Source organism: Lolium perenne, chromosome 7 (assembly GCF_019359855.2).
Source record: "Lolium perenne isolate Kyuss_39 chromosome 7, Kyuss_2.0, whole genome shotgun sequence".
Taxonomy (NCBI): Eukaryota; Viridiplantae; Streptophyta; class Magnoliopsida; order Poales; family Poaceae; genus Lolium; species Lolium perenne.
Window position 1 is genome coordinate 47,357,010 of NC_067250.2, and position 15,975 is coordinate 47,372,984.

General features: G+C 48.9%; 1 protein-coding gene across 2 annotated transcripts; it reads right to left on the minus strand.

Annotated features, from left to right (window-relative positions):
- Nucleotides 1–451: 451 nt before the first annotated feature.
- LOC127317609 (transcription termination factor MTERF8, chloroplastic-like) lies at nt 452–4,575 on the minus strand. 2 transcript variants are annotated; one of them, XM_051348178.2, is made up of 2 exons: nt 3,331–4,575; nt 452–665 (listed from the first exon to the last, which is right to left on the minus strand). In XM_051348178.2, exon 1 carries the CDS (start codon nt 4,486–4,488, stop codon nt 3,334–3,336), a length of 1,155 nt encoding a protein of 384 aa, XP_051204138.1. In that variant the 5' UTR covers nt 4,489–4,575; the 3' UTR covers nt 452–665; nt 3,331–3,333. The 2 variants fall into 2 exon arrangements, with proteins under 2 accessions (XP_051204138.1, XP_051204136.1); XM_051348176.2 differs by lacking the exon at nt 452–665 and adding an exon at nt 3,147–3,233.
- Nucleotides 4,576–15,975: the final 11,400 nt, after the last annotated feature.

A 15,975-nucleotide genomic window follows, 5' to 3' on the forward strand; every position in this document is an offset into this window, starting at 1 on the left:
GTGTACTCTGGCTCGAGACCGACCTTGCTGACGAGGAACTCTACGGTGCTGCACAGGTTGTGTTATATTGTGATCCAAATTCCAAGAAGAGGCTAACTTCTGACGAGCGGAGCGAGACCCGTCGCCGGTAGGGTTGGGCCGAGCGAAGGTACGGATCGTTGTCACCATCTATATATTTTTCCTGTAAGCCGCCGCTAGGGTTTTGTCGCATCATTGTACACCCACGGCGTTTGTAAACACCACCGAAATAGTGAAGTTTTGCTGGCTGGCGCCCGTGGTTTTTCCCTTGTGTGTTGCAAGGGTTTTCCACGTTAAAATCTCGTGTCCCCTTCAGTGTTTTACTTTTCGTTCTTCGTTTATTGTGCATCTCGATTATAACAGGTTGTCCTCAGATGCTCTTATGATGCTTGGGTGCCCGACGATCACAATTTGCAGCACTCCATCAGAGGAGCCAAGTGTCTTCTTCAGTAACTCCATTCTTGCAGCAATCTTCTATCGGTTTACGCAGGAGACGGTCGCGAGCGCATACATGAACTGGCCCGAGCCACGTTGCACTCCGAGCTCCTCTACACGTGCAATCAACTCCTTGAGCTTGTCTGGTTTGCAGACAAGCGCCCACGTCCCGCTGAGGCCAGTCTTGGCGACATCACACCTTAATTCAGTCGCTTCATAGATATCAACCGACAGAAGTGTAAGAAATGGGCGGCAGAATGACACAATGGTAAAATCAAGAGAGGATGAAAAACAATAGTAGTGTTATGTGAATAGCTGTGACCATGACAAATATATGAACCTTTAACATCCCTAGAAATGTGTTAAGGTTGCACGTGAGAGGGTATTTTATGAAATGCATCTCCTTGTTATCTGGTCTATTCTTAAGATGTCCTAATCTTTGCTGTTAGGGTTGTCTGAAAGGCTACAATCTTGGGCACTGGCAGAAGTCGTACATGGATGCTGGCGATGAAGAAATGGTAGTTGCAGAAAATGTAGAAGTGATAGGACAAAATGAAGCACTGAAAAGAAGAAGTTGATGAAGAAGAAGAAGCAGTGAAAAGATGAAATAGGTGAAGATGAATTGCAGCAGTTGGTGATCATTACTGGGGTTTGATATGACAATGTGTGGATAAAACGGGAGTTTTATTCAATGATCAAAAAGTAGTTCCAGGGGCCAGCTTCACTAGTGGTTCAATAACTCTATGTTATTTCAGCTTTAAAATTATCAGTCAGTAACCAAGATGTTTTTTTCATGGACTACAAAATGGAATAACTCCCTATTCTCATCCTCAATCATAACAAAGCTTGTGTACCTGCAAAGAGTCAAAGACTTTGTAAGTGGAAAAAATTCCTATTCTCATTCTTCTTGATTCGTTGGACAGGTTTGCCAGTTGCATCAGCAACATGGGAGGATTAGGATTTAGGACGCTGATCAGGCCAAGTTTCCTTCCACTCCAGCTTGGGGACAAGCTGCAACTCGAGAAGGCGGTACCGTCATAGCTACGGCGATGAAGATGGGTCCAGCTGTACCAGGGAAGGGGAAGCTCAAGGAGGTGCCAGAAGTAGAGGTTTGAATCAGCGTTATAAGAGTGGGCCGGCTGTGGTCGTTGTGTTGTGTCTTACACCAAGAAGCTCAATTTTGTTGCACATGAGCTTGCTCGTTTAGCTAGCTGCAATGGTACCTGTAATTGTTGGGTTGGCTCTTTCCCCGCTGCTATTGTTGATCTAGTACAAAAGGATGTTGTAAACACTGTTTTAGAGTAATATATGAGCCTCCCCTTAATAAAAACATGGAGTGAAATATTAGTTCCTTAAGCTAGTCAAATCACCAATTATTAGGGTGTCAAGTGGGGATCCCACCTAAATCCCACTTGTAGTTCATTTTAGTTTTTCTAGTGCAAATTTAAATTCAACACACAAAAGACTCCAAAAAAGAATCCAATGCCAATGCGCATTCCAGTATTGCAGGACTAAAATAAACTCGGCAAAACAGAAAAGGAAGTACTAAATTCATGAACAAGAGGTGTGGTTGTATGGTTCTTGTTGCAACAACATTTTCGACTGTTGTAGGCGAGGCAAATTGGATAGTATGAATCATTCATCTATCCTAGGTAAAAATACAACAAGAATTAAAATACATGGTAGGTGAGATTCTACACTGTACTAAAGCTAGTTGTCTTATTCTTGATGATATGTTACCAACAGTAAAGGATGAGCTTTACTGGCAAACAGAAATCAGAAGTGGGTGGCATATCACTGGTCTCCATATATTTACCAAGTTTAGCACATGGCAATCGGTGCGGAATGGCATGAAAAGCATGTGATTCTATGACATAGAAGAAGAAAAAGATTTTGGAAAAGATTTTGGAATGAAGGCCAAGATAGCAAATTCAAGACGTCAAATCCACAGCAATGATAAATGCAACGTTAAAGCACTGCATGGCAACAATGCCCAGCATATATACATATGTCCATTCCAAGCCTCTTTGTTCCAGTTAATATAGTGATGATGACGGGAGATCACCCATATATTAAGAGTAACGTTATATGTAAACGAGTTGTGTAGGCTTGGTAGGCATCCAGAATTGGTTTATTATGTGTTTCAAACAGAGAAGTATCCACCAAGGTAGGCTTTGAACTGCTGCTGGGAAGAATGGCCGCTAGACTGGAGGACATGGGCGGACCCAGGATCAAAATCAAGAGGGGGCAAAAATGTGCTAATGAGGGAAAAATCTCATGCTAAGTGGGGGCAAATGACTATTTTTAGCTTACTAATACAAAGGGACAAAAATTTGAGTGGGGGCATCTGCCCCCCATGGCTAACACTCTAAATCCGCCCATGCTGGAGGATCATGGACAAGAACTCCTGTAGCGCCTGTGAAACCCTACACCTCTCTCAAAGCTCTAAATCAACATGAATCCTGACCAGATCAAGCCAGTTTGGTGTGACCAAATCAGAGAATAAAGTGGACATTGCATTTATTTCGCCCCCTCTCCACCTTTGGTACCTCAAAATAGAAATTTTGTATCAAGTAGAACAAATGTACTGTTATATAGCGAGCAACCTACAGATTCACAATATTTGGTCAGGGCTATACTTAATTTTCCACAATTCAATTGCTTCATGACAATATAATCAAAACTGTAAGAAATGGGCGACAAAATCAGAATTTCCACTGTTCCATATAGTGCAGCAAATGTAACTTGTCATGGTATGGCCAAAAAAATCAGCAGCAGCCCTGTTTCAGTCACAGTACTAAATCAAGAAACAACAGCAGTGCTATGCTGATGACTGTGAACAAGAAAACTATATGAACCCTCAATATCCCTACAAACCTGTCAAGGTTGGAGGTGAGAGGGTATATTTCCTGCACGAGCTGCAGCATACACATCTTCGAGCTCAGGAACAGTCTCCTTGTAATGGTCGATGAATCTTGAAACGAAATACGACTCCTTCGCAACAACAATTGAGCAATAGTCAGAACTAAGAAGCCCCTTGCCCTGCAGTATCTTCATGACAATATACCGAGGCACCAGCCTCGCATTCAGGCTGTAACTGATGAGTGCAGGCCTGCGCACGATGTACTCTGGCTCGAGACCGACCTTGGTGACGAGGAACTCTACGGTGCTGCGCAGGTTGTCCTCGGATGCTCTTAAGATGCTTGGGTGCCTGACGATCGCAATTTGCACCACTCCATCAGAGCAGCCAAGTGTCTTCTTCAGTAACTCCATTCTTGCAGCAATCTTCTCTCGGTTTACGCAGGAGACGGTGGCGAGCGCATACATGAACTGGCCCGAGCCACGTTGCACTCCGAGCTCCTCTGCGCGTGCGACCAACTCCTTGAGCTTGTCTGGTTTGCAGACAAGCGCCCACGTCCCACTGAGGCCAGTCTTGGCGAGATCACGAACAGTTAAGCCGCACTTGAGAAGTAGCTCAACGTTGGGCTTAACCACCATGTCAATGTCACGCCTTAGGAGGGCACCGCCTCCCAAAGCACCCCCTGACACGGCCTGGATGAAGTCGTCGAAGGAGCCGAACAGTGGGATCCAGAACTGGAGCCTGCTGGCGACGTCGCAGGAGCGAACCGCGGGGGCGGCGATCAAGATGAGGCGCGCGATATTGGAAGGGGATAGCCCGAGGTCGAGGAGCTTGGCGACGCGGGGGGCGAGGGTCTCGTCCACACTGGAGCAGAGGAACCGTGGGTCGGCGGCGACGACGGAGGCGATGTCGGAGCTGGAGAGGCCGACGTCCGAGAGGAAGTCGCGGACGGCGTCGGGGTTGGAGGGGGACTTGAGGTGGGAGAGGAACCTGGAAGCCTTGAGGGTTTGCGCGCGGGTGAGGCCGCAGGTGGTGGTGAGGTAGTCCTCGACGGAAAAAGGGGAGCCGTCGGAGCTGGACGCGGCGGCGGAGAGGTGGCGGTGGAGGGTAGCGAGGAGAGGGGAGGCGCTGTCGTTGCGGAGGAGAGGGAACAGCCGATTTTGGAGACGGAGCATGGCGGCGGCGGCGGCGGAATGCTGGCTGTCGGCGGGATCTGTGGTAGGGTTGATGACGGGTAGAGCCGGTTCGGTGTGTTTAGGTCGAGACTGGCTAATTTACTACCGATTCTGGGGGCACTAAATCCTAAAGTAGTAGGGTTTAGAGTGAAAAAACTGGTAAATTTCAAATGTGCTTCAACAATGAAGATGCCAAGCTCTCATCCCCCCCTCCTGAGGCTTTCTCCTCGCCGGGCCAAACCGAAGCCGAACTCACCGGCGATGTTGACCGGGGGAGGCGGAGGGGAGGTGTCGGCGTTCATTCTGTATATACTAGGGTTAGGTTTCGGCAAGATGCCGGTAGTTGGTTTAGTGTAGGTGTAGGTCCAGATTGGTCCGGCAAGATTTGGAAGCTAGGGTTCTTCCTCGCCTTGGTCCAGTTCCTCTGGCCGGAGTTGGAACTTGTGGTGGAGGCCACTACACCGTCAAATAAGATCGATGTGAGTCTTCTCTTGCAGGCACAGTTCGATTTTGTTGCGTTTCCCTCTCTGACCGGCCAAGGTAGCGGGGGGATTTGGGCTTGCGCAACATCTTCTGTATCGGTGAGGGTGCTCCGGGTCGCAATGCTCTCTCTAGCTGGCCATGGTGGCGAGGGGAGGTGGTGTTGCGGTTCTGGCCTGCCCAAACCAGCAAGAGAGTGGGTTGTTTCTGCTTCTGTTTCGCTGCATCCCTTCCTTCTTCTTCCTCTGGACGGCTGAGGTGGCGAGGGGAGAACCAGTAGGGAGGTGATGCAGGAAGCGGAGCTTCGATGACAGTGGGATGCAAAGAAGCTCAATCTGCGGAAGATCCCAAGCGTCGGCGACTCCAGCTGCCGCTATCCTTGGCCAAGGGGAGCTCTCCGCACCTCGGAGAATCCGTTCCGGGGAGACTCTACTTCCTCCTGGCCTTTGTGCCGTTGTGGAGGATCTACAATCTCGGCACGTGGCCCATCCTGACGATGAACCAAGTAGCGTAGTCCCCGAAGTCGCCGCCAGCGACCGTGGCCCGAGATCCAGCCAACGACGCGGTGGAGAAGAAGGACTTATGTGCTTCCTTTGTTCAAGCCAGGGTCCTCTATGTATTTGTCCCCACCGTTTAAAGGAGCTTCTCGGCCTTTCGGGGCCTTCCCTGTTCAAAAAAAATACAATGAAGATGTCGTGAGTACCGAACACTGCAAAATCTATCTTAGAGCTATCTCATCTTGAAATTTAGAGGATGGAAGCAAAAAACCAGCCATCACTATGACCACTCCCCCGCTGCTGACACCAAAATCAACAATAAAAGAGAGAGAGGGGAAATAAAACTTAAGTTGCCGCCATACAGGATGAACCATTAAATTCTAAATTAAATAGGTAAAATATGTGCTTCAGAACCAAATTGTCGAAACCAAACTGGCCCATGAGTCAAAATCAAAGTAGTTGATTGTTTGTAGCAGAGAGAAACTGAGCTACACGGCCGTCAAATCAACCCAATTCCATCCTTATCCCGTACAATTTTCTCCAAAAAAAAAAAGTCGTCAAGCTCACAACAACATGGCCCAATGACGTAATGGCTTTTCAAGACCGGAGTGCATGCCAGCTCCAATCGACGGGGCAAAAAATTATGCTTGAAGAGTGAAGACTATCTTTTTGTTACCATGCACAACAGTGGCTCAAGTTCAAAGTTATTGCTGACATAACCTGGTAAAACCCTAGCTCAAGTTCGAAATTAGTACTAATGTGAACTGCATCATGCAGAACGGTAACACGCGGACCTACCTAATCATGTTAAATAAGAATGTAATATCTTTATATGAAGTTAGAGGTACAAATGAAAATAAAATAGAGATAGAGACAGACGGAAATAGGTAGCCAGGAGAACATGGGTCTAGGTGGACTTGTTTCTCAACGAATCTCAATGATGGTATTTAAAAGTTTTTAAGAAAATTTGAAATAAATCGTGCACATACATATTAGCTTGATACTTACTTTTACAAAAAACACGATTGTAGGTAGCCTACAAAAAACAAAAAAATGGAACTTTGTATTCTTTGAACTGTAAAAATAACAGTCATTTATTGTTACATGGATATTTTTTCAGACAAGTTACATGATTTTGCATTTCAGTCTCAAACTTGACATGCATATATTCTTTACATGCATGATTTATGTCAATTTTATTTAGTATTTTTACCCGTTTTCCTTTCCATAAAGGGTCCACACACCCATGTCCACCAAGGTTAGTTCCTTTTCAATTAAAGCTTGTAGTTAGGGAGTAGCGTTTAGGCGTAAAATCAAATCTTGTCTATAATAAGGGATATCATGGATTGGTTCATAGTTAAGCACTGTTTTAGTCAGAAGACACAAGCTAAAGCTTCGAAGCGTCTCTAATCAAATCAGAGATCAGGCCTACCAACAGTTAGACGAGGGTGCTAATGTCGTGATCATTAGTCGGCTGGTCTCGAGATCTTTACAAAATTTAGCACAGGACAACCAGAGCAAACTTATCAAATGCATGTGAGCCTACACAGTATATGGTAGATGAAAAAATATAGTTGTACAATAAAGGCAAATATACCAAATTAAAACACAGTAGAAATAGTACCACGGTCCACGGGTGATGGAATTGAAGAAGCGAGCACCTGCAGAAGCCAATAAAATACATTGCAGTGAAGCATTTCCACGGCAACAATGCCCAGCACATAAGCGTAGCTAGGTCCATTCTAAATCTCTTCGTTCTAGTTGCTCCAGCGATGGTGACAAGATCGCCCATATTTTCAAAGAGTATAGTTGTAAGTACACGATTTGTGTAAGCTAAGTTTGGAAGGCACCGGGAATCATCTTACAGCAAGGTGTTCAACGCACTAGTAGGAAAAACCTCATCAGTGGCGCACCAAAAATGGATTCTGTGGCGCATGGGAGGTGCGCCACAGAAACATCGCCACAAAAATAAGGTTTCTGTGGCGCACCTGCCCATGCGCCACAAAATTAAGGTTTCTGTGGCGCACTTGTTCTTAGGTGCGCCACAGAATTGGTTCTAAGTGCGCCACAGAATTTGCTTGTATTATACACGATTTTGTGCTGCCTGCTATACATATGCAGTTTATAAACAGCAATACAGATACACAGGTTATATACAACAACATTCAGATATAATATAAATATCATGTACATTGCACAGATATAACATAGACATCATCATCACATTACTTAGAGCCCGATCGAGATACATATATAGTGGCAAGTGTCAAATGTTTTGCATACAACTCTTAATTCATACAAAATTCACAATTTCGAGATACAAAGTAGTCTTCATCCGGTTCCTCCTTTGCTCCGTCATCTCTACCCACCAGGCTCGCTTGCATCGGGGTCCTTCATCCAGTTCCTACTATGATGAAAATGGAAGAAAGTGAGACCAACAAGTCCGATGCACAAGAGAAATGGAATAAATGCCTCATACATTGTTGGTCAACACAAATATTAACATTCAGGGACGGTGTAAGTGAGACCAAGTCCGATGCACAAGAGATTGATATTTGTGCCATCTTACCAGGCTCACTTACGCCGCCCCCGAGTATACGGTGACCAAACATTTTAATCATCGGCATTTTGAAAATCTCAAAGCAAATGGAATGACAAAATGGAATAAGTGCCTCATACATTGTTGGTCAACACAAATATTAACATTTAGGGATGGCGTAAGTGAGACCAAGTCCGATGCACAAGAGATTGATATTTGTGCTATCTTACCAGGCTCACTTACGCTACCCCCAAGTGTACGGTGACCAAACATTTTAATCATCGGCATTTTGAAAATCTCAAAGCAAATGGAATGACAAAATGGAATAAGTGCCTCATACATTGTTGGTCAACACAAATATTAACATTTAGGGATGGTGTAAGCGAGTCCAGGTAGGATGCACAAGAGATTGATATTTGTGCTATCTTACCAGGCTCACTTACGCCACCCCCGAGTGTACGGTGACCAAACATTTTAATCATCGGCATTTTGAAAATCTCAAAGCAAATGGAATGACAAAATAGAATATGTGCCTCATACATTGTTGGTCAACACAAATACTATGGTCAGAAACCATAGTTGTAGTATACACCGCCGTATACTTTGCAGAAGGGCCCCCTTTCCCCGGTCGGCGTTCCGTCAACGGGTGCTTGACGACACAACAACGCCGATCTGCATCTCCGGCGCAGAACCACGCCCGGTCCCTCGCTGTCCGATGAACGAGTCCTTGATGCAAAGACCGTGCGGCCTGCTTCAGCATTATGCCGGGCCGTGTTGCCGCGCTTCAAGCCGTGTGTCCCGCGCCCTGCACTGTTCGCCTTCTTGCCCGGTGAACCAATAGGCTGATCATTGGAATAAGGAAACCGATGACAGCCGATCGCAAGATAAAATTGCGATCGGCCGTCATCGGCTTCCTTATTCCAACGATTAGTCTATTCGTTCACCGGGCAAAAAGGCGAAGAGTGCAGGGCGCGTGATCGACACGGCCTGAATCGCGACAACAGGGGTCGGCATGATGCTAGGGAGGCTGGCACCGTCTTGGCATTAAGGACTCGTTCACGTACTGGACGGCTGTTATCACCAGAATTTGACCGAGCCAGAGGTGGGCCACGGTCAAGATGGGCTTGAAGATTATATACGAAGAAAATACGTAGATCGGCCTTATATGCAAAGTTGGGCTAGATTGCCCATATATCTGTAATATAATAGATCGTATCTTAGATAGAGTTTTACCCGTGCACTGTTAGGTGCACGCCTAAATTAGAAAGTCCGCTGGACTATAAATATGTATCTAGGGTTTATGGAATAAACAACAACCAACGTTCAACCAACAAATCAATCTCGGCGCATCGCCAACTCCTTCGTCTCGAGGGTTTCTACCGGTAAGCAACATGCTGCCTAGATCGCATCTTGCGATCTAGGCAGCACAAGCTCCACGTTGTTCATGCGTTGCTCGTACTGAAGCCTTGTTGATGGAGAGCAGGGTAGTTATCATAGATGTGTTAGGGTTAGCATAGTTCTTCGCGTAACATGCTATCGTAGTGCAACCCTTGCATGTCTAGCCGCCCTCACACCTATCTCGGGTGTGGGCGGCACCCCGCTGATCATTATTTAGTAGATCTGATCCGTTACGATTGCTCCTTGTTCTACAAGGATTAGTTTAATATCTGCAATAGTTAGGCCTTACAAAGGGGTGGAGGATCCAGCGGCACGTAGGGTGTCGTTCGCTGGCCCTAAACAGGATGTTCCGGGGATCAACCTTGTGTTGGTTTTTAGGCCTTGTTTAGGATCGGCTTACGATCACCGTGCGTGGCCGCGAGGCCCAACCGTGAGTAGGATGATCCGATTATGCGGTGAAAACCCTAAATCGTCGTAGATTTCATTAGCTTTATCTTGATCAAGCAGGACCACCATATATTCGTGCACCTCGTACGAATCATGGGTGGATCGGCTCCACGAGCCGATTCACGGGATAACCCGAGAGCCGATCGAGGCTCGTATTTAATGTTTACGTGTATGCCATGCAGGAAACTAAGCGAGGCATCTCCATCACCTTCACGACCAGGTATAGGTCAGGTGGCACACCCTTGCATCAGCATCGGACGTGTGACCAGAAGGCTGCGGGCCGTCGCTCGGAGGGACCTCGGCCACCGCAGCTCTAGGTTGTTCCCGGCTCTACGGTGTTGCCCGTCGCTGCCCGCCGGTGGGTTTCGACGACAACACATTCTCGCACGCCGGTGGGACAAGCTTCTACATCAACCACATCGCCATCTACATCTGAGATGGCGGACGGCACGCCAGTCACGTACGAGGATCTGACGGACGAGCTCAAGAAGAAGTATGACGAGATCAAAGTCATCCTCGAAGCCGACCTCATCGGCTCTTTCCACAGAACCCGTTCACATGGCATCAGGTGGAAGGGGTTCTCGCCTAATGGTGCACTAGATGGGATAGACCTCTACGCCCGTCGGAAGAACGCACCAGGTCCTGCGGCGGAGATCAACTACTTGGTGGCTCACTCGCTACACCGCCACTCTGAGAACCTGGTCAACACGTTGGAGCGTGTCGCTCTTCGCGTGATCCAGGAGATCATGAGGCACCAGTACTCGCCGTCAGGACCAGCTCTCGGGACGCATCAAGGAGAGTTGCCACTCCAGTCCCGTCCACCGCTGCCATATGCGTTGGCGGCACCGAGAATGCCGGCTACACCGGCATTCGTCGTCTACAAGATCGGTGGTGACCCTAGTGACTACCGGTTCTTGCCCGAGGCGCCTAAGGAGGTCCCTCACGGGTACACGTGCACGTATGTGCGGACCGTGGCAACCGGGCACTCACAAACCAGGCCACAACATCGGGGACTTGGGAAAACGGGAGGGACGTCGGCGACACACGACTTGAGAGCGAGACGTGGCTAACTAAGTACGCCACCCCGACGAACCTCCGAGCTCAGCTCCTGCGGTTGGCTCGAGCTGGAAAAGCAAACATGGCTGGCTAAGTACGCCACCCCGGCGAATCTTCAGAATTCAACTCCTGCGGCCAAAGACAGCGGATCAGATCAGTACCATCTTGAGAGACCGATTCGGCATGGTGCGAAAAGAAGGGCCATCGGCTATTCCAAGCTGTACCCCGATGACTACGAGATGATCCCGCTACCACCTAAATATCGGCTCCCTGACTTCTCCAAATTCAGTGGATCAGATGGTTCCAGCTCCATCGAGCACGTGGGCCGATATTTGGCGCAACTAGGACCGGCAGTGTCGGATCAACTACGCGTGAGGCTCTTCTCACAGTCCCTCACGGGATCGGCTTTCGGATGGTACACCTCTACGCCACGGACTCCATCCGGACTTGGAAGCGATTGGAAGAGCAGTTCCATATGCGGTACCATTCGGAGAGGCTTCCGAGTCGGCATTGCCGATCTAGCACAACTACGTCGAAGCGCGGAGAAGCGTGACGAGAATACATCCAGCGCTTCAGGAATCTTAGGAACCGATGTTATTCGGTTCGTATAAGCTGAAAAAGAAGCGATCGAGTTGGCGTAGCAGGCCTTGCAACACAGCTCAAGGACATGGCCTCCCAAGCAGATTATCCCTCAGGCGCACATGGTTCGAAACTATCGGCATATGAACAGCGCCACCGGACTGTACCAAGACAAGTTCAAGCGTGCGGTAGTCTGGTCGATGCGAGAGGAAGACAAAGTTCCTGCGGGAGACCAAGAGGTAACGATGGCTGAATGGACTTGGGGAGGAACCCCGTATCCTGCAAATGGGTAAAGCCACCAGGCCCGCCTGTGGGATTTGATTTTGACGTGACCAAGACTGAGCAAATCTTCGACCTCCTGCTCAAGGAGAAACAGTTGACGATTCCTGAAGGTCTCAAATTCCCCACGGTGCAAGAGCTGAATGGAAAGCCATACTGCAAATGGCACAACTCGCTCTCCCATGCCACCAACGACTGCAGGGTATGGCGTCAGCACATCCAAGCGGCGATAGAAAAAGGGCGTCTAATTTTCAACCAATACGCCATGAAGGTCGACACCCAGCCCTTCCCCGCCGTTAACATGGTAGAGTGCACTTACCCTGAAGGTTGCCAGTCAGGATCCTCATTCAGCATCAACATGGTAGGACCTGGGAACCACTCTGGCAAAGATGGAGACGAGGGCAGCTGCTCTCATAGCAAGGACACAGAAGAGGCCGCTCCACGCGATCGGCTCCGTCATGATGGCAAGCGCTACGTCACAGAGGGAGAAGTGAAGAACATGAGATATCAAAGACCCCTCTCTGATCACCTCCTCAACAAGTATGTGAGTCAGTATGACCAACGCCGACGATCCAGCGATGATGATGAGAGAGATCTGCCCGGCTAGAGAAGCCAGAAGACATCGTCGGCACGATCGCGATGAGGAGGAGCACGAGCGCCGTGCCACGGAAAAATCAAGGGAGCAAGACGACAATGACAGGCACTGGGACTGCCCCTTCTTCAGACACTACTGGGATTCAGGAATGAGCCGATTGCCCACAATCGGCAATTGCCCAGAATGCAACCAGAAGAAGAAGGAGGCAGCCAACGTGTCTGTGTTCAAGCGCTTAGGGCCTCTCCCGCCACAAAGCAAACGCGCAGAGTCCACTAGCTTGGCAGATCTCGAGGATTCGGAAGACGAGGTACAAGAAGAGGAAGAATACAGTTACCACCGTCCAAGGTGGTGCCCTGATGGACTCAGCCGTTCACAAAAGCGCAGGGTTCAGCGATTGCGCGGCCTGGAGGAAGCCGAAAGGTTATACTTGCATACGTTAAGGAAGGCACGACCTGATCTGGCTGCGAAAGTTCAGCGAACCCTGGACGAGGAGGGTCATCCACGGAAAATGAAGTGGCGCCCCAAACAAAGGAAAGCCGATGATGAAACATCGGCTGGCACAAACATGGTGTTCATCCTCCCTTCGGAGTTCAGTGCTCCAGGATTAGACGAGGCACCTGTTGCACAACTTGATCGCGGCCCGAGGCCGGTTATCTTTGAGAAGCCACGAGAAAGAAGCTACGGACATCTGAAGGCCTTGTATTTGCGAGGTTATATCGATGGGAGGCTGTAAATAAGATGCTGGTGGACACCGGAGCGGCAGTCAACATCATGCCGTACTCTATGGTACGTCGGCTGGGACGCTCTAGCTCAGATCTAATCAAGACCAACGTGACATTGAGCGATTTCAACGGCCAAGCGTCTGACGCACAAGGTGTTCTGAACGTGGATCTGACCGTAGGAAGGAAAACTATCCCTACAACGTTCTTCATCGTCGATAGCACGAGCACTTATGCTGTTCTGCTAGGAAGAGATTGGATCCACGCCAACTGCTGCATTCCCTCCACGATGCACCAATGCATATCTGATGGGATGGAGATGAGGTAGAAGTCGTCCAGTGCCGATGATTCAGCCGAAATTTCAACGGCCGGCATGAACGCATGGGAAGCAACGGGCCAAGAACCCCTCTCGGGTATCAATTTGGACGATCGCGAGCGCATCGACGTGACGAAGGGAAGGGTTAAGCTGGTTTTATCCACCGGCACGACCATGTAGCTGAGGCAAAGCAATGAGCAAACGGGCGAGGCTGATCCTTGTGATCGGCCCCAAAAATTATGAAGGAGCATTACAGAACCTTGATCAACACTTCAATAGATATGGAGGCCGATTCCAGCGATCGGCCAAAATTATCCTCACCACATGTTGCTTGTGTTCGTCCTTGATCCTATCAGAGCCGACGTGCGAATTCTGAGCCGATATCTGCCATTCCCCGACGTATTCGGCTCGGGGGGCACCTAAACACGATGAACATGGGAACAGGTGCAGGAGGACATGTGTGCAGCGAAATATTGGGGCCGATAGGAGAAAATCGGCCAGTAATTTTTTTTTATTTTATTTGGACAGCCGATGCAAGGGCCATCGACTCTAGTGGAATTATGCGAGGTTTACCGAATCTCCACCAAATTCAGGCCAAGCTGTTGTGCCATGCAGCTTCTTCGCAGGAGTAAAACAATGGAAATTTCTTCACTGCTTCGAGCCGATCCGGGTTCTGAACCTTCTTGTCGAGGATTTCCAATCTTTGGTGCTAGTTCAGCCGTGTTGGGAAGGGGTTGTCGGCTTTCTAAGGAGGAAAGGTGATCGGTTTTGGTACGTCCTCTTCGACATTCTCGCCTCGAGTAAGGCTCGGGGGCAGCAGGCCTGGGTGGATACTCGGTTTAAGAGCAGATTGGGGTACCATCGGCTGGTCTTTCGTAGGCACCTTCTTCACAAATGATGAGTATTAAAGAAGACCATTAGGTTTGGTTGGAAGAATTCAAAGGCTTCCCTGAAGATTCTACATTATCCACCAGATTTCAAAATCATCAGTTGAAGGATGGAAGGGTGATTTTTAAAGGACCGATGCGTTGCTATCGGCTCGTTACGCATTGGCAAAGGGGACAAATCGGCAAGATCAGTATAAGAAGAAATCGGCTAAATTAAACTCAAAGGAAATCGGCAAGATCAAATTGGGGAAAGTTCTTCATTGATAGATTTCTTACATAAAGAGCTGATTGCTCTCAAAAGGAAGTACTAGGGGATACATTGCCCCATCTACTACTACTGGTCCTATACTAGAGGTCCTATCTATGGGCCGTCGCTGCCCTCGTCGTCGCCGTCGTCGCCGCCGCTGTCGGCGCTGCTCCCGGCGGGCTCGTCGTCGCTCCAATGGCCGCCGACCGGGCCCTCATTGTCCTCGTCCTCTTCGTCAGCGTCGCCGTCGTCGCTGTCGAAGTCGCTGAGGTTCCCCGGCCAGGGGCAGAACCGCTTGGACGGCGGCTCGTCGGAGGAGGTGTCATCCTCCTCCTCCTCCTCTTCTTCCTCCTCCACCTCCTCGGGAGAGGTGAAGTCGCAGGAGAAGCGGTCGTCGTCGCTCTCCTCCTCCGTTTCCCCGCTGGCGAGGAAGCGGAGGTCGCTCTCCCCGTCGGTCAGGGACTTGTCGTCCTCTGACCAGATGGAGAAGTCATGGCTAGACTCCTCCCCGGCCTCAATGGCGCGGCGGATGTTGGCTGCGTGGACCTCCGCCGGATTCGGTTCCGGCGTCGGCTCGCGGGAGGAAGAGGACTGGGTGGAAAGATCCGATGAGGCAGAGGAGGAAGAAGACATGGTGGCATAGGAGGGCTTTTGGAGTGCTAATGCGAAGAAGATGCGGAAATAAACTGTGCGGAGCGGTTAAATAAAAGGGGATATAGTGGAAATTCAATGCCACAGCAGTTTCCGAGGAAGTGGTGCCTAAAAGGAAAAAAAACTGCCAGGTCACGCGGAGAAGTTGAGAAGGCAAGGCATCATGATGACGGATACTGCAACGGTTCTGCCACGACATGACCCGACGAAGGAAAAGCAGAGTGATTTTGGAATTACCAATTCCAAAACCAGGGGGGCATGTGTTATCACCAGAATTTGACCGAGCCAGAGGTGGGCCACGATCAAGATGGGCTTGAAGATTATATACGAAGAAAATACGTAGATCGGCCTTATATGCAAAGTTGGGCTAGATTGCCCATATATCTGTAATATAATAGATCGTATCTTAGATAGAGTTTTACCCGTGCACGGTTAGGTGCACGCCTAAATTAGAAAGTCCGCTGGACTATAAATATGTATCTAGGGTTTATGGAATAAACAACAACCAACGTTCAACCAACAAATCAATCTCGGCGCATCGCCAACTCCTTCGTCTCGAGGGTTTCTACCGGTAAGCAACATGCTGCCTAGATCGCATCTTGCGATCTAGGCAGCACAAGCTCCACGTTGTTCATGCGTTGCTCGTACTGAAGCCTTGTTGATGGCGAGCAGCGTAGTTATCATAGATGTGTTAGGGTTAGCATAGTTCTTCGCGTAACATGCTATCGTAGTGCAACCCTTGCATGTCTAGCCGCCCTCACACCTATCTCAGGTGTGGGGGCGGCACCCCGCTTGAT

Excerpts from the sequence above, each read along its gene's own strand:
- LOC127317609 (XM_051348178.2), bottom strand. The coding sequence starts at position 4,488 with ATGCTCCGTCTCCAAAATCGGCTGTTCCCTCTCCTCCGCAACGACAGC.